The 24,847-nt window shown below is 38.1% G+C and overlaps 1 protein-coding gene across 2 annotated transcripts in view; it reads right to left on the minus strand.

The window, feature by feature from the left end:
• The window catches only part of EXOC4 (exocyst complex component 4), an 808,475-nt gene that overhangs the window by 562,108 nt on the left and 221,520 nt on the right, over positions 1–24,847 (minus strand). For both annotated transcript variants that reach the window (XM_002751973.5, XM_035255084.3), the window contains exons 8-9: positions 20,839–20,984; positions 16,164–16,252 (exon numbers count right to left, since the gene is read on the minus strand). In XM_002751973.5, coding sequence (XP_002752019.3) covers positions 16,164–16,252; positions 20,839–20,984 — 235 coding nt within the window. The remainder of the gene's footprint in view (positions 1–16,163; positions 16,253–20,838; positions 20,985–24,847) is intronic.

Consider the following 24,847-nt stretch of genomic DNA (forward strand, 5'->3'; position numbering starts at 1 on the left):
TTGGTAGATAGTCTGTATAGCAAATAATCATATCTAGAAACTCCTGCCACTATGGGGGCAGCGGAAAAGCAGAAATGAGGAGAACTTAGACTCTTTTCTTAAAAGCAAAATAAATAAGGTACAGTACACACTCAAGAGAATGGTAAAAATATGAGCCGATAAAAATACATTAGTGAGAATGTAGAGCAACTGATATTGTCATGCAATTTCTTATCAATTTCTGTAATTGTAAAATGCTTGTATCACCTAAAGCCAAACACATGCCTATCTCATGAAGCAACAATTCCATTCTTAGGTATATTCCCATGAGAAATTAGTGCATTTGTAACAGAATTGTTCCTAGGAGAATTATCTATAGTAGTCCCAAAGTGGAAATAATAAAAGTCCATTGAAAGGTGAATGAATAAATTGCCCTATAGTCACAGAATGGAATACTATGCAATAATAAAAACTGATACACAAATCAACAGGAATGAATCTCACAGACATTATGTTGATTAAAAGAAGCCAGACACATAAGACACAATATAGAACTAAAGAATGAGCAAAAACTAAGTGATAGCATTAGAAATCAGAATAGTGTTGACCCTCAGGGAGTGGTAAGAAGCATGAGAAATCTTCTGGGTGGTAGTTATATGGGAGTATATATATGCAAAAATTTAGTTGTACATTTAAGATGAACACACTTTAAACATTTCACTGCAGGTACATTCACCTCAATAAGTGAAATATAATCAAATTGTAATCATAATATTATAAACTAAGATTTTAGAAAGGGAGAAAGAACAGAAAAGATTCAGTGTACAGGCATTTAAATCTCCAGTGTTAAAGATCCTTTTTTTTTTTTTTTTTTTTTTTTTGAGACAGAGTTTTGCTCTTGTGGTCCAGGCTGGAGTAAAATGGTGTAATCTCAGCTCACTGCAATCTCTGACTCCCAGGCTCAAGCAATTCTCCTGCCTCAGCCTCCCAAGTAGCTGGGATTACAGGCATGTACCACCTATCCAGCTAATTTTGTATTTTTAGTAGAGACAGGGTTTCACCATGTTGGCTAGGCTGGTCTCAAACTCCTGACCTCAGGTGATCCACAAAACTAAATGATGGGGGAAAAAAAAAATCCCAGCACTTTGGGAGTTCAAGGTATCCAACCTCCCAAAGTGCTGGGATTACAGACCTGAGTCACCATGCCGAGCCCCATTTTTTTTTTATATAATGTATATTATTACTTCTAAAAGTATTTATAGGAACTACAAATTTCAAAGTGTAACAGGCAACAAATATGGCTAATAATTAAAGAGAAACTATCTAAAATAGATAGAAAATTAGAAGTTACTTAAAAAGAGCAAATTATTCCTCTTGGGCATTATAATTGCCTAAAAAATGTACTAGAAGTGACAGTAAAAAGAAGACCATACTGATTATAATTTGGGGATGACAAAGGATTTCAATTGGTTAGAATATGTCAGACCAAATTCTGTATCCATTCTAAGGCAACCATATCTATTGTGTTAGGGTAAATACCGTAATTTAAAAATGATCAGTCAACCACTCAATTTACACGTTAAAGAATTCTCAATGGAAAAAGTTCTTCTCTTGAGAAATTTTTAAAAAATGATTCATGACATATTGGATAAGGAGTTAATGGCTCTCAGTAACAGTCTTAGAATCTAGAAATGGCAGATGATCATAAATGAGTGAATGATTCGTCCCATCAATAGTCTTGCTTTTATCAGTCCTCTTTCGGCAGACGTGGTGTGGGAAATGATAACCATAAACAACTCACTGCTTGCTTTCCGAGCCAAGTCAAATATTTCCCTTTCAGATCAGCTATAAAGTTTTTTTTAAAACTTTGTTTTAGTCTGTGATGGTTACCTTTATATGTCAACTTGACAGGGTCAAGGGACACCCACAGAGCTAGTAAAGGATTATTTCTGGGTGGTCTACGAGGTATTTCTGGAAGAGGTCAGCTTTCCAATCTGTAGACTTGAGGAAAGAAGCTCTCCCTCACCAATGTATTGCCCAATATGTTAAAGGATTACAAATCCATTTTTATTTTTTGTTTTCACAAGCAGCAGGAAAGTGATGTCAAACTGGAGGCAAGAGAAGGCAACACAATAATGCACATAAAACAATGCCAAATTTTCAGCTGTCATTGATTCATAAACAGAAGGGCTGTCCTTTCCATTTTAACCTCTTTACTTGCCATATTCCAATAATACTAAATTATTTGTGAAGTAAAATTTAGTTCATGAAGATCAAATGTTTTCAAAGAAAAATGGCTATGTTTATTATGGCCGTGCATATTTATCTATGGGGTGGAAATAAGCCGGAAAGAGGAATTCACTACTAAAAGTCACCAAGTATGGCCCTCTTAGTCAGAGGTATACGTGAATCACAACTACCTTCTCAAAATGAATGCCACTTAACATTACAAGACTGGAACAATCTCTGAAGTAAACACATTTTCTCAACACTCTAGGAAGACCGCTGTCAGAGAAGAAAACAGGAAAAATGGGGGGGTGGGGGTGGGGAAGAGTTTCGAGGGACCATTCTAGGAGATACTACTAGAACTTCCTTGTCCATTAACAGGCTTATTGGTTCATTAATTTAAAAAAAAAAAAAAAAAAGACATTTACTGAGTACCTCCTATGTGTGAAGAATGATGGCAGGTGCTACAGGTCACAGGTAAAATAAAGGTTGCAGACATTTACTAATTCTTAACATGTATCTGACACAGTGTTTAGTTTTCTTTCGAGACAGAGTCTCATTTTGTTGTCCAGGCTGGATTACAGTGGTACAATCTTGGCTCACTGCAACCGCTGCCTCCTGGGTTCAAGCAATTCTCCTGCCTCAGCCTCCTGAGTAGCTGGCTAAGTTTTCTATTTTTAGTAGAGACCAGGTTTCACCATGCTGGCCAGGCTGGTCTCAAATTCCTGATCTCAGGTGACCCACCCACCTCGGCCTCCCAAAATGCTGAGATCACAAGAATGACCCAACGAGCCCAGCCCCAGGCAGTTTTAAACATTTTACATGTGTTAACTCATTTTATCTTTACTACGGCCCTATAAGGTTAGGAATATTATATTCACAGTTTAAGAAAATGAAAGTGACTCAAAGAAGGAGCTAATGCACCCAAAGTCACATGGGTAGTAAGCCAAATTCCAGACACCACACTCTGAACCTTTAACTAGTCCCCAGACTCTGCTTTGAGGAACAGATGGTGGGCAAGTGACTGAGAATGCAAGAACCTAGACCTTTGGAGATAAATGAGATTTTTAAAAAATCATTTACCTTCTTCCCTTTGAAACTGAGAAAACTGTACAAGTCACCTGTACAAAGTCAGACCAAGTTATCAAGAAACACTGATACTAGTTTGATTTTAATAATAAAAATACAAGGTACATCAAGGAATAAAAATTAAAGAATTCACATGCTTAAGAGACTAAAATTGGCACTAAAACTAATACGTCAACAAAAGCCTAGAAAAAATGAAAATAGTATTTGTAATTAAAAATAAAAGGAAGAAGAAGGATGGAAGAAAACCATAACTCCAGTACTCTGAACTTGGTGAAAGGAACGATTATGAGTAATCACAAACTGCTGAAAGCTTCACACTTCAGGGAAAAAAGATTAGATTGAATTACGTAGTAAAATTATATTGGGTTAGATCAGATAGACCTAAAACAACTACAAGAGAAACATGAAAGCATACATAATGACACACCATCTTTACTCCTAACACTCCATAAAAACTGCTCCACTTTTTATATTTCCTATTTTAACAAACAACATCACTACCTACCCAAGACAATAAATGCATCTCTCTTGCTGAAACACCATACAGAATGAATGACCATGGCCAACTGATTCTACCACGAAAATAGGTTCTGGGTCACTTCCCACCTCACCTAAAAAGCTGGCATGTTCTTCTGCAAGCTCTCACCTGAAATAACAACACAACTTGCCTCCTTGTCTCCAGTCTCATTCCACTCAATTCATTCTCCAAAAAGTTGTGAGAAAACATTTTCTACAATGCAGGTTTCATTATGTGACTTTCCTACTTTAAACCTTTGGGGGACTCCTTATTACCCTTAAGACAAAAACCAAACCTTCTTTCTATGGCATACCAGGTCTTTTGAGATCTGCCTACCTGTCTCCCCTATGGTCTTCTCCCTACTTGCAGCGAGTTCCCTGTCCTTGGTCAGTGTGTTCAACTCATCTTACGTAAGGATTCCACCTTTGTAATACCTCCCATGACTTCCCCTGAAAATGTTAAGTGTTTTCACTTCTGTACTCCCCAGAGGACTTGTAATGTTCACTGAAACAGTGACTGTTTTGCATGTCTTACCTTCTATAGTATCTAGAACACCTCTGCAGAAAATGTTCCAGGAACAGGCCCCAGAAATACAGTTGGCCCAGAAATGTTGACTGATCACCATAACCTCCAGTGTGCCAACTTATACAACATCCCTAAGAACTAACCAGCATTAACTTCATTACACAGATGAATAATCTAGAGCTCAGCAAAGTAAACTGACTTGCCTACAAAAACTAGGATGACTAATGAGTGATCCTTCTATTAAACCATAACACTCCCCAAACTACTCAAAGCCCAAACAGAGCTGCACCAGTATTCCGTATATGAACATCACTAACCAACTGAACAGGGATATGTAAATGAGTTGGCTGGTGCTGAAATCAGACATTAATGTGCAAACAAACAGGGACTTATTTGAGCTAAGTGGGCATGAATATGCAAATTACTGACTGCAATTCAGTAGATGTCATCACAATTCTAGGAATGAACATCCTATATTATGACTATTACAATATTCATGTCGCATTCATACATACTATCGTATATTACTGTAATATGGGCTTTTCTAGTTTAAAATTGTGGGGAAGCCGAAAGTAACTTAATGCATGTTTTCATCCACACCAAAATTACAAGCTGGAAATCAGACGTGAGCACACAGAGCTCTGCAAGCTCCATACAGAACCAGGCTGCCATCACGATCACCTGCAGTTCAAGCTGAACCTTCTATTTTTGATTCAAGGTACTTTAGAAATAAGTGGTGCTGTGGACCCTACCAATATTTCCAGCCTCAGCTACCATGCACAGTCTAACATGATATGCTATAATAACTGCATTTAAAAGTTATTTTTCCTATAGAATTATTAATAATAAAGCTGCATAGCTATAACACTTGAACAACACTCAGAAATTCCTGGGTGTGATTACATTTATTCTTTGCTCAGGTATTATAATGACTTCTGTTTTCTTATCATCACCAGTACACCGTTGTTGGGTTTTTTTTTTGGAGATGGAGTCCTGCTCTTGTTGCCCAGGCTGGAATGTAATGGCGCAATCTCAGCTCATGGCAACCTTATTCCTGGGTTCCAGTGATTCTACTGCCTCAGCCTCCTGAGTAGCTGGGATTACAGGCACCCACCATCACACGCGGCTAAATTTTTTTTGTATTTTTAGCAGAGATGGGGTTTGACTATGTTGGTCAGGCTAGTCTCAAACTCCTGACCTCAGACAATCCACCCACCTCGGCCTCCCAAAGTGCTGGGATTACAGGCGTGAGCCACCACGCCCAGCCTGGTTCTTATAAATTCTTAATCTCTTATTAAGATGGACAATGACCAAAGCCATTCACAATAGCTTTGATGTACTTTCACCTCTGACTCCTGAAAGTAACAAATTATAATCAGTAAAGGTCTGTATATATAAACTCAGTTCCTTAATTAACAGAAAAACATTTGATTCATGTTGTCAAATTGGCATGAGAGAAGAGCCTGTACTCTCATACTTTCATACATTTATCCATACTGTGCCTGGTGCCTGAAATGCCTGCCTCAATTTCTTTACCTGGAAAACTTCTCTTCATCTGTTATAACTGAGTTTAAGCTTTAAATACTTCCAGATGTCTTCCTAACTTTCACAGAACTTGTATATACATCCTGGTTGTATATATGTATACAAACATGACAGTGTATATCACGGAGCTGTGATCACTTGTATTCCTGCTGAATTAACTGGGATAGAATTAGGGCTGCATATAACATGAATCAAAACACTAGTGAATTAACAAGTCAGAGTTTACTCCTCTCCTGCAGAAGTCTGGGATGATGTGGTGGCTCTGGTCCAGGAAGTCATCAAGGTATGACTCTGCACAGTATCAGAAATCCAAGCTCCCTTAGCCTTGTTGCTGCAGCTTCCTTTCAGCACTGCCTCACCTGCATGGTCTAGGAGAACTCACTACCACACTCCATTCACATTCACATCTTCACACACATGCTGGGCTGGGAGAGAAAGACAGCCCTTCTTCCCATTAAGAGAGGACCCAAAGTTACACACTTTACTTTCAACCACATTCAATTAACCACAATTAAATTACTTATCTATGCTGGCTGCAAAGGAAGTTAGAAATGTTGATATTTTGGGGGGCCCCGAGCGAAATACCAGGGGCTCTATTAATTTGGAGGAAACGAAGAATAAATGTTAAGAGGCAGGTGCCCATCTGAGTGACAAATTTAAGGTCTCTTTTCTTTTGGCCTTCAAAGGCAAAACTTGGTCCTGTTCATGATTGTATCCTGAGGGCCTCGTGAAGTATCCAGCATGGTAAACATATAATAAATCTGTACAGGATTAATAAACATAAAGTCCTTTAACACAGGAAACAAAGTATATGTGATCACTGCTGACTCCAATTAATGATAGGTGTCTGACATCCCAGATGGAGGATGAGGGAGCAGGTAAGTTGGGAGGGAACTCTTCTAACCCCAAAGTTGTCTTCTCATGGTTAAACAGAGGAATTAGTATATGACTAAAATTGAATTTAAAAAGCACTAGACTATGAGTTCTAAAATACTAATTTTTTTTTTTTTTTTTGAGACAGAGTCTTGCTCTTTCACCAGGCTGGAGTGCAGTGGTCTGCCTCCTGGGTTCAAATGATTCCCCTGCCTCAGCTTCCCAAGTAGCTGGGACTACAGGCATGCACCACCATGACCAGCTACTTTTTTTTGTATTTTAGTAGAGGCAGGGTTTCACAATGTTGGCCAGGATGGTCTGGATCTCCTGACCTCGTGATCTGCCAGCCTCAGCTTCCCAAAGTGCTGGGATTATAAGGGTGAGCCACCGTGCCCGGCCAAGTTCTAAAACACTTTCCGACACTAAAATCTATTGTTTTATTTTCTAGATATCACCCTCAAATGATAGCTCACTCAGACCAAAAAATTTCTATTAATACTAACAGTATTCCTAAAAGAATCCAAACTTCATTTTCAAATATAAAATTGTCTTATGAATTGTGTTTATTGGGACAATAATAAATTCCTTATTTAGCATTTTCATCTAATAATTACTTTCCTTACTATATGTCATAAATGTCTGTGGTCTTCTCTATACTTTAACAAGGCTTAACTCATAATGAGTGCTAGTACATAAACTATTAAAATTGACAAAAATATACTTTCTTGTGGGCCTAGAAAGTGTCTAATAAGATGAGCAAAGCTGTTATTTTTACCTTATTAAAAAACTAATGTGAATGAAATAATTAAAAATATGAGAAATAAGTTAACTTTTAAATTTTTCTGTTGCATCATTTCAGAAGTTTTTGTTCTGAAAATAAAAACTTTTTTCACAAATTTGGTTTGTTTTTGTTTTTTGTTTTTTGAGTTGGAGTCTCACTCTGTCACCCGGGCTGGAGCACAGTGGCACAATCTTGGCTAACTGCAACCTCCGCCTCCTGGGTTCAAGCAATTCTCCTGCCTCAGCCTCCCAAGTAGCTAGGACAACAGGTGCATACCACCACGCCCAGCTAATTTTTATATTTTTAGTAGAGACAGGGTTTCACCATATTGGTCAGGCTGGTCGTGAACTCCTAACCTCAGGTGATCCACCCGCCTTGGCCTCCCAAAGTGCTGGATAACAGGAGTGAGCCACCATACCCAGCCATAAATTTGTTGTTTTTAAAAAAAAAAAAAAAACAACCTTATAATTCAAGTATAAAATAAATATAGAGAAATGCATTTGTTCAAATTTTAAAATTCAAATACATTATATTTCATTTACCAGCATTCCCTCTTTTCTCATACCTATAAAAATGAATTTTAAAAAATGAATAAACAATTTTTTTAGAAATAAGGTTAGATGTCATCAACTGGTTCTGTGTGATGATCAAGTATCATATCTCAAGAGTGAGGTTCTTAGGCTCTACTAAGTAATGGGCTTTGTGATGGCTACTTTGTACCCCCAAAATCCATTTTATCATAAATTTCAGGCTCTTCCATATGGTTCAGCTACCATTGGTTTGTCTACTGGCTAGACAAAATATTGCACAGATCATACTGATTCAGAAAGCAAATCCAATTTATATAGACTAAATCCATAATGAAAGAACATTTTTAAATAAAATAAATTTCTATATCATACCGATTAAGGTTAAAAAGTGGTACACTTGATAACAATCTTGGCATAAGAATATTTTGATATCCTAAATAATACGAAATAATGCATTCTGTTCATGACCTGAGGAAAGTATATTTTTTAGTTACAACATGTTAGGGATAGACAAAGAAACTAGCATTTGTAAAAATTCTATTATAACTTTATTATAAGACAAATCTTACAAGTAAGTAAATTAAGATTTTTTTATAAAGCAATAATATAAATATATGAAAAGGGGGAATCAATTTTTTTTTTTTTTTTTTTTTTTTGAGACGGAGTTTCGCTCTTGTTACCCAGGCTGGAGTGCAATGGCGCGATCTCGGCTCACCGCAACCTCCGCCTCCTGGGTTCAGGCAATTCTCCTGCCTCAGCCTCTCGAGTAGCTGGGATTACAGGCACATGCCACCATGCCCAGCTAATTTTTTGAATGTTTAGTAGAGACGGGATTTCACCATGTTGACCAGGATGGTCTTGATCTCTTGACCTCATGATCCACCCGCCTCGGCCTCTCAAAGTGCTAGGATTACAGGCGTGAGCCACCGCGCCCGGCCGAAGGGAATCAATTTTAAACACTATTTTAGAGGCTAAAACAGTAAAGATAACTATGAAAAATTAAGTTATTTCAAAATAATTATGTGCGATTTTCAGAAGAAAAAAATGTACTTTTTTTCATGTTCCCTGCGTATTATTACCAGTTATTAACAACATCATTAAGCAAATTCTAGAAGGCGACAAAGAATTTTCCACTCAAATTTCAGGGTATAAAGTTTTGCAAGTGCTGCTTATATTTAAGGCTGCAGAATGAGTATACATCACGAGCACAAAATTGCTATACTAAACAATGCACCTCACTTTCAATCAATATCACCCTGAAAACGTATGCAAAAGTGAAATATTGCCTTAAGTGCTATATTATAGTACAGCTTATTATTTAAGAGACTCCTATTACACATGCTTTTGGAAAGAAAAGATAACTCATAGTTCATCTACCTCAAATACTGTCTTTTCTTAAGGCAACACACCCCAGAACAGATTAATTACATACAATATCATTAACTGATCATACAATATTATTAAGTATTCATAATCCTAGTCACAAACAATCCATTAGAGAGAAAAACTCAGAAAATTCAGGTCAGGCCAGTGTAAGAGCTCAGTTTTTCCCTATACCTGTATGTCCATATTTACTATGTAATGCAAATCATCTTAAAGAAGTGAAGTCTCAAGCGGCTAGAGCTTTACAGAACATTTTCATATCAGCTATAGAACATTTTTATGTTAGGGCTATAGAAAGGTCACTCATTATACTAATGGAAATAAAAATGGTACTCTAAAGGTAATATCATTGAATAAAAACAGAAGTATTAAGTAGCCCCAAGATAGAAAAGAAACCATAATCAAAATTGAGTATATATTTCTATTTCAATCAATGGCAATTAATATACTTTTACCCATTCATGAGTTTTATTATCCTTAAAAATGAAAAAAGACAAATCACAGGAATCCCAGTCTGTTTATTTAAACAACCACTAGGGTTTCTCAAATAAGTAGCCTTGTACCTACAAATAAGGAGATATGAAAGATAGAATAGTATATGTTTATCAAATGTTTTTAAGTGCCTAATTCAAGCCAAGCATTATTCTAGGCATTAACATGTACCCATGAATAAGGCTTGCATTCTGGGTCAAGGGAAGTGTAAGTTAACAAGTTAACAAATTAGTATGACATGTACATATTAAGAAAAGTATGAGAGGCCGGGCGCGGTGGCTCAAGCCTGTAATCCCAGCACTTTGGGAGGTCGAGAGATCGAGACCATCCTGGTCAACATGGTGAAACCCCATCTCTACTAAAAACACAAAAAATTAGCTGGGCATGGTGGCGCGTGCCTGTAATCCCAGCTACTTGGGAGGCTGAGGCAGGAGAATTGCCTGAACCCAGGAGGCGGAGGTTGCGGTGAGCCGAGATTGCGCCATTGCACTCCAGCCTTGGTAACGGGAGCGAAACTCGGCCTCAAAAAAAAAAAAAAAAAGAAAAGAAAAGTATAAGAAAACAATTTTTAAATATTGTGATAAAGAATTATAATGTGGGCAGACAAGATGCTAGAAAAGGTCGGGAAACAATGAGATAAGGGCAGGAGACACAGACACGGAGGCCAGCCGCGCTTGGGTACTGAGTGATGCTTGGTCTTGGCTGAGATCATCTGGGGAGAGTACACAAAGTAAGCAGAGAAGAAATCCCAGGACCAAATCATGAGGTACTCCAAAAGGTTTTTGACAAGGCTCAGAGAGAGCATGAGGATAAGAAAAGAAAAACAATGGAAAGATCAAGTGAAATGAATGCCAGAAAAAGCTAATACTAAGTCTGCCAAGCAGAGGTCACTGGTGACTAGGAGGAGAGCTAATTTAGTGGACTGGAGTTGAGGAGAAAATGGGAGGTAAAGAAGTAGATGCAGTACTGTTAACTCCATGATGATAATTGTTTTTATTTTTATGTATTTATTTATTTACTTACTTACTTATTTATTTTGAGACAGATTCGCTCTGTCACCCAGGCTGCAGTAAGTGGTGACATCTTGGCTCACTGTAACCCCCACCTTCCAGGTTCAAGCAATTCTCCTGTCTCAGCCTCCCAAGTAGCTGGGATTACAGGCGTCCACCACCATATCCAGCTAATTTTTGTATTTTTAGTAGAGACACGGTTTCGCCATGTTGGCCGGGCTAGTCTTGAACTCCTGACCTCAAGTGATCTGCCCACCTCGGCCTCCCAAAGTACTGGGATTACAGACATGAGACACCGCGCCAGACCCATAATTACTTTTTAAAACACCACTTTATAACCTAAATCAACATTGCTATTCTAATTTTTCTAATTTAGAAATTTCTAATATTAATAATTTAATATTTAAGTTAATAGTCACAACATTCCCCTAAAGTAGTCAGGACTGATAACATTTCCATTTTTTTTCCTATGAGAAAACTGAGGCAGAATGTCACTGATAAACCTGTGAGCTTATTTGGTCAGGAGTGGCAGTCTTCAGATTATTTTTTTAACCCTTACCAGATAATACATTCATCTATCCCCCTGTAGAACTACACATTAAACCTGAGAAACTATATTCAAATTTAATGTCCATTAAAACTTGTATCTTCCTTCACTCACAACACTGCTGTCTAAGCACAATGAAGCAGCAGAGGCTAAAACCACGGGAAGCCTATGATTAACACAGACACATCCACAAGTTAAATTTCCACCTGGTATCTCACACATTTTGAAGCAGCACCCCCATCTCCGCAGCCCAACTGCCAACAGCAGACTATATAATGAACCATCTGTACCGTAACAGTCAGAGCCCATTGAGATGGGTTGATAACACCAAAGAAATCTCATTTTTTAAATCCTTTTATCCCCTTGTGCGTTGTTAGACTGAGTAACATTTCTAATTGTATGATAAATTGAAAATGTTGGCAGAAACTTCACTTTTGCAAAATTTGAGTTTTTTAACATTACTTTGATTGTCTTTCTGGTGGATTTCTTTGCCGCTCCCCTGCAACAGAAGGAAAAGTTGACCTATGAACCGAAACCACTGGGAAACAAAGCCTACAGCCATGTGGTGTTAACAGAAGAAACAAAAATCTTCCCCTCGTCTCTCATGGTTTGACTGAACTATTCAGTTTTGCCTTTTCAGGGATAAGCTGAACTGCAGATCTTACCGCAGTCCTTAGACCAGTCAAATTGATGAAATAATTGAAAAAGAACAGCCATTTTTAATAGAAGACAGGTATGATTTTCTGCTCTTTTTTCCTTTTGAAATGTTAAAAGCATTCATCAGAGCAATTTTTCCTACTGCATGAAACACCATCAGACTTCTAAAAAAAACTGGTCCACTCATTCATTCTCTCACCAAGTGTGCAATATGTAATCTCATCTAAAGTATTTTTAATAATTATTAGGAATATAACGTGTTTGCTAACTCTTACTTTCTCTTGTAACCAGAAATATTCCTTGCTGAAAACTGGTAAGTTCGATAAACTTGTGCTTGAAAGCCCATATTTCAATTAACTTTTTGAAGAATGGGAAAATTCCTAGATTATAGTGATTTTTCCATTAACCATCCTCACATCAGAGCAAAATTTCTCTGTCACTTACATTTGAAAATGTTTTTCAATTACATACAGTAGTTTTGTCCTGGGCCAGACAGCTCAAGGGCAACATTTCTACTTAATAAAGCTTGTAACTGCAGAGGACAAAACCCTATGTGTATACCCTCCACTTTGCCTTCAACTTAAAGACTAATGGAAACCTATAAAGCTGACAGTGGCTCCTTTCAGGCCCTTTCTGCCTCTCCATGGTGCTCTCTATCCTACTTTAGATCCTAACTGTCCTCATTCATTCAGTCACTAAGTCAACCAACATTTATCAAACATTTATTGCACCCAGTGCTGTGCGAAGCACAGAAAATAAAATGGTATTTTACTCTTGGAGCTTATAATTTTGTGAAAAACTCAAAAACATTAGCACTGTTCCACAATGCAGTATGGAAGGTACTCAGAAGAATATCATTACAGTCGTGGCAGGAACACACAGCGGGGGCCGCAACCCCAAACGTGTGTGTATTTGTGACAGGCTGAGAGGTGGGACCAGCAAGGAAGCACATAGGAACGAGTGATACCTAAATTTAACTTGGAAAGCTCAGGAGGGTTTAGCCATGTAAAGATGACAGAAAGGACAAACAGAATGTGTGTGAAAACTCTGAAGTCACATCACAGTACTAGAAATCATCAAAAGAGAAAAAAAAAGTCATAGCATTCAGTATATGTAAGATGCTTTTTGAAACACTTCCTAGCTTAGCTCACCTAACTTTCACGATCACTTCATGGAATACGGAGTGTTGCCTTTTTTTTTTTTTTCTGGAGACAGAGTTTTGCTCTGTCGCCAAGCTGGAGTGCAGTGGCACAATCTTGGCTCACTGCAATCTCCAACTACCTGGCTCACGTGATTGTCCTGCCTAAGCCTCCTAAGTAGCTGGGATTACAGGCATGCACCACCACACCCAGCTAATTTTTTTGTATCTTTAGTAGAGACGGGGTTTCATCATGTTGGCCAGGATGCTCTCGATCTCCAGACCTTGTGATCCACCTGCCTCGGCCTCCCAAAGTGCTGGGATTACAGGAGTGAGCCACTGACGCCTGGCCCAGAGTGTTACTTTTACTCCCATTTAGACAAAAGAAAAGAGAGGCACAGAGATCATGGAAGTTGCCGGAGGTTACAAAGCAAGTGCTAGGGACCTAGGTTTCTAACTGGAGGTAACCTGGGCCCAGAGCCACCTACTCTGCACTGCCACCCTATACTGTCTCTTAAGAGCACGTGGACCACTGGGGCAAGACTGAAAAGCCTCCCCATGGCTGCTGCACAGAGTGCTCTCCATTCTCACTCAGAGAAGCAGAAAGAATCTGCCACCAGTCCTGTGCCCTTGTTGACTAATTGTGTTTGAGTGTGAGTGGGGGATGAGAGGTCCCCTGTCCCTACGTAACGACAGGGACATGCTCTGCCTGTTCGTCTGGAAGGGTCGAATGGAAGGCTGCACTGTGCTGCCGACATCGACACTGGGGGAAGGTAAGCATGTGTGGGGACAAGAGCATAAGGAAACTTGGCACTTTCCAGTCTGTTTAGCTGTGACCTTATAACTGCTCTCACAGATAATGTTTATTAATTTTTAAGAAAGAAAATAATCAGGACTCGAACTAAAAAAGAAGAAGAAAGGAGACACTTTGTCACCATTAAATAAATTCATGTGTATTAGAGGACGGACGGGGGAGAGAAAATATGGAGGCAAATTTAAACTATTCCTTAAGCCAACTCTGAAGATAAATTAAAATTAGGACACCATGAGTGTGGAAGATATACTCGCTTTAGACAGCCTTCTAAGGCCAGCTCCAGCACAATCCTACCTCCTGCAAGAACGTGTGTTCTGTTACCACCATTTTCCGTTCACTCTTGGCAGCCTAGCCTATTCTCCTAGGAGGCCGCAGCCGGCTAGAGCATGGGTCACCCTCCTCCTTCACTCCTTTCTGTCCTCTCATGTGTTCCAAGTGTAACTACTGCCTGTACTCCTCTACATTGAGACTCTTAACGTGCACACTGCATGTCTTCCAGAAGGTATGACAACACTTTAATAGTAAATAAAATGTTGGTAGGCTAATCTCCTTTTCCTAATACCCTGAACATACTCCTAGGCTTTTACTTCTGTGACCACACATATGGGCTATAGAACTATTACTATGATATAAATATGAGAGAGTATAGCAGCATCTTTGGAAAAACTTAGATGTTATTCTATTAATAATAAAGCTGAAGTTAGGAATGACAACAGTCTTTAAATCAAGAAAGGTTGAGCAGTTATTTCATAGTATTTTGGTACAGAATTATGAGTCTTAAAAACTAAATATTTAATTACACAAGCCAGTCACTGCAAAATGCTAACTGCTCCCAATGCATCAAAGACAGTAAAAGTATTCGTTCCCATCCTTCATGGAGAAAAGCCCAGAATTCTAAAATAATTTAAGTAATCACTCCCTTCTTGTAATTTATTTAGCAATTTATCCACACCATCCACTCAGTTGGAGAATAAGCAGTTGTTAGTAGTTACTTCCTGATATTGCTGACATAAACACACACACACACACACACACACACACACACACTTTACTTTCATAACTAGATCTTTAGGCTTTATATTTCTTTATGCCCAACTTCCATTACTTCAAATACCTAAGATGTCTTACGCTTGGCAGGCCCTCACACTCTGTCATCCAGGTTGAATTAAGTGCAGTGGTGTGATCTCAGCTTACTGCAACCTCCACCTCTCAGGCTCAAGCAATCCCACTTCAGCCTCTTGAGTAGCTGGGAATATGTACATGCCACCATGCCCAACTAATTTTTGTATCTTTTTGTAGAGACAGGGTTTCATCATGTCGCCCAGTCTGGTCTTGAACTCCTGGAATCAAGTGATGTGCCCACCTCAGCCTCCCAAAGTGCTAGGATTACAGGTATTAGTCACCACACCTGAATTCTAAATTTTTCATAACTCCTTACATTTACTATAATCAGCATCTTTTTGTCCCAGAAGAAAACATTAAGTCTGATTTTTTTAATTTATTAATATTTAATTTATTTTCTAAATATTCTCTTCAGTTTACAACTCTTTGGTAACCATGCATGGGTATCAAACATGCTGTGTATCAGTTATGTTGATTATAACATACTCTTTAGAGGCACTTTTTTCCCTTTAAATAATGGCAGTGGTTGCATTTGCCCTTTCCCAAATCTCAGGTACCCCTGTCATATTCCAGAAGGTGTCAAAAACAACAGTTAGAAGTCACAGTGGCAGTCGCAGAAGACAGGCATTCTCCTACACTGTGACTGGACTCAGGTCTTCTATCTAAGCAAGATGAGGCTGGCCTCATCTCTTTTTGCTTTGAATTCCCACTTGAACAGTGGCAGGTCTATAAGTCCTGCAGGTCTAACACTCCCTTCAAGTGTTACCTGCTTGGCAGCAGTTGCTGGGAAATTATAGAAGAAACAAATCATTAAGTCATCAAGCATTTGTTATCTTGAAAGAATCCTGTGAATACAGGCCACAAACTCACGTGAAATAAAGGCTCCAAATAGTCCTCTGGAAAATTAATTTTTCCAGAGAAGCCCCATCACCCACCTTGCAGTTCTCCACTCCGACTATAGAGCTCCCTTCTCTGTTCTCGCAGATAGGCGCTCATACTGATGGCATGGGAGGACGATTCGAACCTGCAATGAAACACAGGGGAAACAGACAAACAGGTGTCAATCGAATCAGTGCAGTCCTCCATGTATTCTACTCTGGTCTATGTGATGCTCCCCAATGTTCCGTGATGATGACACTTTGGCTATACCATGACAGGGCCAGGGCCAGCTGCCACAGACCTTGATTTACGAATGATATTCCTGGCTAAGGCTCCTTTACAACCATATCTGGATCTTTTGCTTATTCTCCATTTCAACTGGCACAATTCTGATTTGCCCCAACTTCCTTTTGCCTTCAGACCCCTATCAGCCTTTGCCAGGATCCTTACACAAACAGCAACGAGAGCATCCTATGAAGTCATTCTAATTATGTTACCATCCAGCTCAAAAGCCACCAGTGACTGCCAGCTGCCAACACAGACACACTGGGTCCTCAGAGCAGAACTTGTACCTTTCTACCTCCCATAGGTAGAGGACTAGACAAAGGACATAAGAGAAATGCAGCTGAATAATGGCACCAGACAAACAAGGCATCTACGGGCTCTCCCTAACTGGTCTAAAAAACAGTCTTTTTTCCAAATGGCTGCTAGTTTTTTGACCTGCTGCCTACCATGTAAGATACGCTCAAAAATACCAAGCTACAAAATGTTTGTTCATACCTACCCAGGAACTATTTCAGAGATTAGACACACAGGTGAAGGAGGGAAGTGGAGAGACGCATGATAAAGAACAGGTCTCTAAAACCTAAAATAATAACTATAAAGAGAAATAACAAAAACAAATTAGTCTTAAGAGAAACGTGCAGGTAAGAAAAAAAACATAAAAGTATGACTATTTCAAACAGTAAATCCTTTGATGTGCTAAGAGATTCCATTTCAAACCGAGATTTCAAAGGCAGGATAACAACCTGCCAGACGGAGGAATCCTTCTAAGAATGACTGCCACTAAGGGGTAAGCAGCAATATAGTAAGAGCAACAGTGCTAATGGGATAGGTTTCTGGCAACAAGGCAGGCACACCATCATTTTCTTAATATGCCTTCTTTATCCTTTCCTTGACAAGGAAGATGAATACTGAGATGAATGTCAGTCTGTGAGGGAAACACTTGGGTTACTTGATCTCCTCTCTGCACCCTGCCAAGAACTAAGAGGGCACTAACAGCCGGAAAGAAGGCAAAGTGTGCAGTACTTCAAACGTGCCACCTGCCAGTCAAGTGCAGAAAAGAAGCCACTGACCTCCAAAAAGCATGCTGACAGCTATTGATCAGATATGGCAAAGAAAAAAAATAAACTCTTAAGCAATGAATAGAAAGGCACACATAGCACAATAAGGCAGGACTTAAACACACTTAATTAACCTTAGCTGGGGCAATTAAAGAGGTACTGAAGTCCTTCACAGATGTGATAGAAATAGATTATGGCTCCCCAAAATCTTAATCCTTTATGACTTGATGTATTTTTGCACTTCGGAATTCTTTTTGTGCCTGCAACAAGTCACAGATTGATACAATCTTGCAGTAAAAGAGGCACTAGACATTACTGAGTCTCACCTCCTTATTTTAATAGGCACAGAAGCAATGAGACCTGCTCAGGCACACATGGGTTCCATGACAGAACCAAGACTGGAAATACACAAATCTGTGATAACGGCCTAATTCTGTGTCTGTGATAAGTTTCATTACTGCCCAATAATAATAAATATGTAACAACTATTTAAGCTAATTTGTTCACTTCCAACAATTTGTATACATTTTTCCAATACCACAACTTCGAGAAGCATTGGCTAAATGTCTGAAAGTGTGTATGCGGTCTGACTGAGGTTGAAAGTCAGCGGTGATGGTTGAGAGCATGAACTCAAAAAACCCTACAGCCTGCTTTTTGAAACTATTCCATATTTAGAAGGCTAAATGGAGCCAGAAATAGAGAAAAGAACAGAAAAAAGAGAGAAAGGAGGAAAAAAAAAAAAAGGAAAGGGCCTGGTTAGGTGCATCTGAGACAGTCTCAGTTGCCTCTACCAACCACCTTTTCCTTCCACTATCTTTGTGCTTGCTGACATAGCCCTGATTCCATCTGGACATTCTGCTTCCTTGCTCTTTACTCAGCCATGTGCTCAGAAAAAGTGGCTTCCTCTCCAGCTGGAAACCTAGCACCAGAGAGGAACCTGCCTAGTTTAAGGCAAACACTGAGATCTGCTTCACCTTGCCAGTGACTGGTTTAGAAATGGGTATAAGACCCAATCCTAGAGCTTAATGGGAACTTGCAGAGGGGCTTTGTCACTAGCAGAAATTATAAATAAATTGATAACTAGTATTAATTTTAAAATTTTTAAATGGTGCAGCCACTTTAGGACACAGTTTGACAGCATCTTAGGAAGCTAAACATACTATTACCATATGACCCAGCAATGTGGCACCCAGGTATTTATAACAAGTTGAAAATTTATGTCCACAACAAAATCTGCACGAGTGTTTAGAGCAGCTTTGTTCATAACTGCCCGAAGTTGGAAGCAACCAAGATGTCCTTTACTAGGTAAATAAACAAGCTATGACATATTCACCCAAAAGAATGTTATGCTCAGCAATACAAAGAGACATCTATAGAGCCACAAAACGATGTGGAGGAAACTTAAATGCACATTGCTAAGTGAAAGAAACCATTCCGAAAAGGCTACACACTGTATGATTCTGACTATATGACATTCTGAAAAACGCAAAAACTACGGAGAGAGTCAAAAGATCAGAGGTTGCCAGAGTTTACGGAGGTTGGAGGGATGAACATGTGGTAAATGGAAAATGTTTAGGGCAGTACAACTGTTCTGTATGACACTGTAATGGTGGATACATGACCTTATGCCTTTGCCAAAACCCATCAGAACTGCACAACACAAAGAGTGAACCCTAATGTAAACTATGGAACTTGGTTAAAAATGACATCTCAATACTGGTTCATCAATTCTAATGAACAGATCACACTAATACAAGATGTTAATATGGTAAAATGGGGAGAAGGGGGAATTATAAGGGAACTCTCTTTACTTCCTGCTCTACTCTTCTATAAACCTAAAACAGCTCTAAAAAATAAAGTCTTTTTTTTTTTTTTTTAAAGAGAGAGTCACAGGGAGAATCGCATACTATTTTATTTTCAACACTGTCTTTACAGGACTGGAACCGATGGATAAACCTTGTTATGACAATAGAAAACATTACTAATGTGTGGAGGATGGAAATGCAGAGAGATAGAAAGGGTTGAGTCCTTTATGATACTGGAGAGTTGAATTAAAGAAACCTCCACATTCATCTTCATTATGTGAGATAATAACTTTCCTATAGTTCAATCTATTGTATTTTAGTTATTATGTTACTTGCAGCCTAAAGCATTTTAACTGATATTGCAACTACTCTGAATAAAACTGTTTAAAAAGGAATGCATTCAACAAACAAAATAGATTTCATTTCTGGCAGGGACATACTAAATAAATCTTCTCTCTGCTAGATCACAAAATAAAGTGTTGAAACTTTAAAAACACTACAAATCTAAGATAAAATCAAGCCTCAAACATGAATCAGTAGAAGGTATCAGAGTTTCAACTGCTGAAAAAAAATAAATTCAATATACTGGAATACTTCTGTGGTAGTCACTGTACATGCATATATTTACAGACACAAATTCTTAAATATCTACTAAATCCTCAAAAGAAAACAGGGCTAAAGTAAAACTGTCAGGATTTAAATCCTCCTTCTACCACTTGTTAGCTATGTCGCCTTATATAACTTACTTAAACTCTCATGTCTCAATTTTTTTATGTCTACAAAGGTATTAAAAAATACAACCCTTGCCTATAAAGTTATTGTAATGAGTAAATAATCTATGAAAATTATTTAATGCCTTGATTAGCATTTAGTAGGAACTCAGTAAATGTTAGCTACTGCTGCTGCTACTGAAATTTAGTATAATCCAATTTAAAGTACCTTTAACTGAGATTATTTTGGTAAACTCACCCAGTACAGTGCCTGATACCTAGGAAACACTTAGTTAACAGTACCTGTTGTTATTACTGAAGTTATTATCAACATTGTTAACTATTAGCTGTTGCTAAGCCAGATACACTTTGGGCACAGGGCTTGGTAGAGTTAACTGAGGCAGTAATTTAAAAAAAAACAAACCCAGATATTGTTCTTTTATTAAACAGATAACCACATAAGGCCCAATACTGCATAGCTAGAGATATTTGCCTAACTTTATTAACAAAGGTTGTTTCTTGGCTCCTGGGGCTTTTTGAAGGCTGACATATTTCATTTCCTTTCATTTCATATAAAATTCCTCAGAAACAATTGGGGAGTTTCATTTCTCTTAATTTTACACAAAACTCCCCTGAAACAAGTTCCAGAAATTTTTATTAGGAGTTTCAGATAGTCCAGTAACCATACCCAAACAGCTACTTCACCTGACAGAAAACAAAAGTCAATAAAAGTCAATATATATTCACTTCCTCTAAATTACTTCGATCAACTTAAGCTAGAGAAAGTTATGGCTATCAATAAGGTTAGAAGTCATCTTATTTCAGTCTAACAATTCGTAAAACCTATTTTCTTACCAGCAGAATAATACTTACTTGAAAAGAGAATTTTTTGGCCTTTGAGGTTTCTTCTTGGCAAAAAAGGCTGCAAATTCACGTCCAGTGCTTGCATAGCTTAGTTGAGCTGACGGTTCAGAGGCCGTACGAGTATTTTTCATATCCAAGTACTCAGTTAACAGCATCTGTACAACCAGATAAACCAGTTAATATACACATTTATAATGCACTATTAAGAAAAACTACTTTTAAACCATGCAAATCTAATTATAAAACCTCATCCTTGACATTCAGGAGTATATTAACCTGGTCCTTCATTTTTCAAGCTGGGGATCTAAGAAAAGATTCATTATAGCTAGTAAGTCATCTACTTGTTACAGATTCATGGGGAAGAGGGTGTGGTGGGCATTTGAACATGGGAGTAAAAGGAACGTTTTTATTGAATATCCACTATGTGCCAGATATTGTGCTGAGTGAGTTAATCAACATTCCTCTTTAATTACAATTTAATCCTCATTATTCTGAACTACAGCAGCATTAGCAGCAGTGCCATAATATTTACTGAGGGCTTACTATGATACAGGCAACATGTCAATCCACGTAAAATGTATTATCTCCTTTAAAGCACAAAAGTTTTAACAGATAAATTTAGACTATAGATAACAAAATGGGGCTTACAGAGGTTCAAGACCTGCAAAGTAATCCCTAGTAGACTAGGGAGTCCATGATCTTACCACTCACTATAACACATAATAGATAAATACTCCAACAAACCTGCCAATGAGAGGTATAGAGAGGCCATAGGAAGCTAAGAGGTCTTGACCTGCAAAGAATTTCCATAGCCACTACTCATATTGAGAATTTCAACATAAGAAAAGCAACTGCTTTATAAAAAAATCAACCTCTAGCCAGGCATGGTGGCTCATGCCTGTAATCCCAGCCAGCACTGTGGGAGGCTGAGATGGGAGGATCACTTGAGGTCAGGAGTTTGAGATGAGACTGACCAACATAGTGAAACCTTGTCTCTACTACAAAACATAAAAATTCCCCAGGCATGATGGTGCACACCTATAGTCCCAGCTACTTGAGAGGCTGAGGCACAAGAATCACTTGAACCAGAGGTTGCAGTGGGCCAAGATCACACCATTGCACTCCAGCATGGGTGACAGAGTGAGACTCTGTCTAAATAAATAAATAAATAACTACTGCCAACGGGTTTTACTTATAAAATCAATCCAATTTAAAACAATTATCACAAAGCAAAAACTGATAATAGATACACTAAAAACAAAAGGCAGCAAATTAAAACACCAGTAAGAAGGAAGAGTTACAAAACAACTAAAAAGCAAGTAACAAAATGCCAGCAGTGAAACCTTACCTATCAATAACAACACAATGTAAATGAAAACATATATGCACCCAATACCAGAGCACCCAAATAATTACAGGTCTACAGGTGGGAGTAAATGGACTTGTATTTCCTTTTCTATACAATAAGGATTGTACTGGGAAAGTATAAAACATGTCAATAGACTGGTAAATACTTTTTACTTATTTAGAAGCCACTAGAGTATTATTCAGTATGTGGATAAAATAATAAAATGATAAATACTATCCCTGTTAATACATCACCCCAACTACCCAATGGTCAGAGGGAATATTGAGTTGGGTCTCTAGTAACAACTCAACTCAGGGACTCAATTATATTGTAGATTTGGCACTGCGGCTAATAAGATTTTCAACAACCTGTGATCAAAAGAAGACTAGTAAACCAGAAAAGAATTTCAAATTAATATAAAACAGAAAGATGTGTATAAACGCATTGTTTCACTCATATTTCAGATGGTTAACACCAAAATGACAGAATGGTGTTTCTACCAAAGTGTGAAAATGTGCTAATCCAAGTAACTCTTCTGAGATACTTACTGTCCTAGAATCCAATGACTGAGGCCTTGTAAAATAAAATATTGATCTCAAAACACAGGTATTTTAAGATCATTGTTCCTTTTCTCATCACCAGTAAAGTCCCCTTAATTGGTTAGCCTTGTTAGTCTGTTCCCATCCACCCACTTCTCCTTTCAATCTGTAAACACATACGTTTCCTACTTTCTGAACAAAAATCTTGCATTGGTCATTAAGCTCCATCTATAATCTTTTTCTCCTTTTGTCTTTGGGTCCCAAACTTTAAAAAGTAGCCTTCACAGCTACTGTTTCTTTTATCACAATGTGGTTTATTCCTGAGTTCTCTCCTGAACCCCAGTCGCACATCTGTTTCTGCATGCTTAACATATATTCACACATTTCACTGATAAAATCGACTTCTCTGAAACCTAAATCATCTTCCCATAAAAAACATTAATTCCTTCCATCTTCTTTTTGTTTGCTGGTAGTTTCTTATTTTCACTACTTTCCAGGTTTAAAACTTCAGAACTATCTTTTGATACATTCTCATATCCTTTGTGCCCATAAAGAAATCAGTCCTCAAGATCATTAATGACTGGTCCTCAACTATTAGTTTGCCATTTCTGTCCATTTTCAGAGCCATCAACTTGGTTCAATTCATGTAGTTTTATTTAATTTTCTGCCTCTCATCTCTTAACTCTTCCGGTCCTCCTCACATGCAATCAACAGACTGAGAGTCTAAAACACTGTTGCTATCATCAGAAGGCTACTCCCTTCATCATCTACAACATTCTGACTTCAATACGTATTTCCAAGCGTATCTTATTCTCTCAAATGTGAACCCAACACTGCAGTCAAAATTAGTTAACTCTTCCCTGAATATATGTGGGCATTCTCATTTCTAGAAGGCCTAATCTAGATTACCTCTCTCCTAAATAAATACCAACAAACCCTTCCAAGAACAATTCCAATGTTTGTTCTTCAATAAGCCCTTCCCAGGCCACTCTAGTTGGCTAAACCCTTTCCTGAACTCCTAAAACACCCACTTTCCACATAATTCAATAAGCAGTCATCAAAAACTGTTGGATATTATTAGTCCTTACTACATAAAAAGACACCTGAATAATATGTTCCTTAAAGCATTATATTTCCATACTTCTACCATAGAGCCATACAACACACCAGCAAATTAAAAAACAAAATTGCTGAATTTTATTTAAAAGTATATAAGAAGCCTCAATGAATACATTGTTATATGCAAATTAAAAAGTCTCTAAAGTAGAATGAACTCTGTAAAGTAATCCTCAGTACAAAAAATCTATAACACGGCTGGGTGCGGTGGCTCATGCCTATAATCCCAGCACTTTGGGAGGCCGAGGCGGGTGGATCACGTGGTCAAGATCAAGACCATCCTGGTCAACAAGGTGAAACCCCGTCTCTACTAAAAATATAAAAATTAGCTGGGCATGGTGGTGCACACCTGTAATCCCAGCTACTTGGGAGGCTGAGGCAGGAGAACTGCTTGAACCCAGGAGGCGGAGGTTGAGGTGAGCCGAGATTGTGCCATTGCACTCCAGTCTGTGTAAGAAGAGTGAAACTCCATCTCAAAAAAAAAAAAAAATCTATAATACAAATAAAATTTAAAAGGAAAGGGATAGATGTGATTTTTAACCACAGGCTAAATGTTTGCAATTTGCATTTGCTTCATCGTTTGCCTCTTTAGCCTAATACCATTCACCACCAGCTGGAAAATACTCACCACCAGCTGGAAAATTCTCACCACCAACTGGAAAATACTATTTGAAATTTAAGTGAAGCTTTATTTTGGTATCCAAATTAGTAAAAGGGAATTTTTAAATATCTCAAAGAACAAAAAAGCCCTTATTTCTAGGATACTTGAAATGTGTTTGAATTGAGCTAAATCTTCTTCTATACAGTCTTGACACAAACATGAGAAGCCTCATATTAAAATATAACTATATAATTTATTGACAATTTCACATCACAATGGATAATGAACTGTACCTTCCAAATTGTATATATTCTAAGCACACACCTATGGGTTCAAATTTTAATTTTCATAAAAGTAAACAAGGTATTCTGATTGACATTTGTCTGAGAAAAATCACCCAAGATTGGAATTCTG

The sequence above is a fragment of the Callithrix jacchus genome, chromosome 11, assembly GCF_049354715.1.
Source record: "Callithrix jacchus isolate 240 chromosome 11, calJac240_pri, whole genome shotgun sequence".
NCBI classification, from domain to species: Eukaryota; Metazoa; Chordata; class Mammalia; order Primates; family Cebidae; genus Callithrix; species Callithrix jacchus.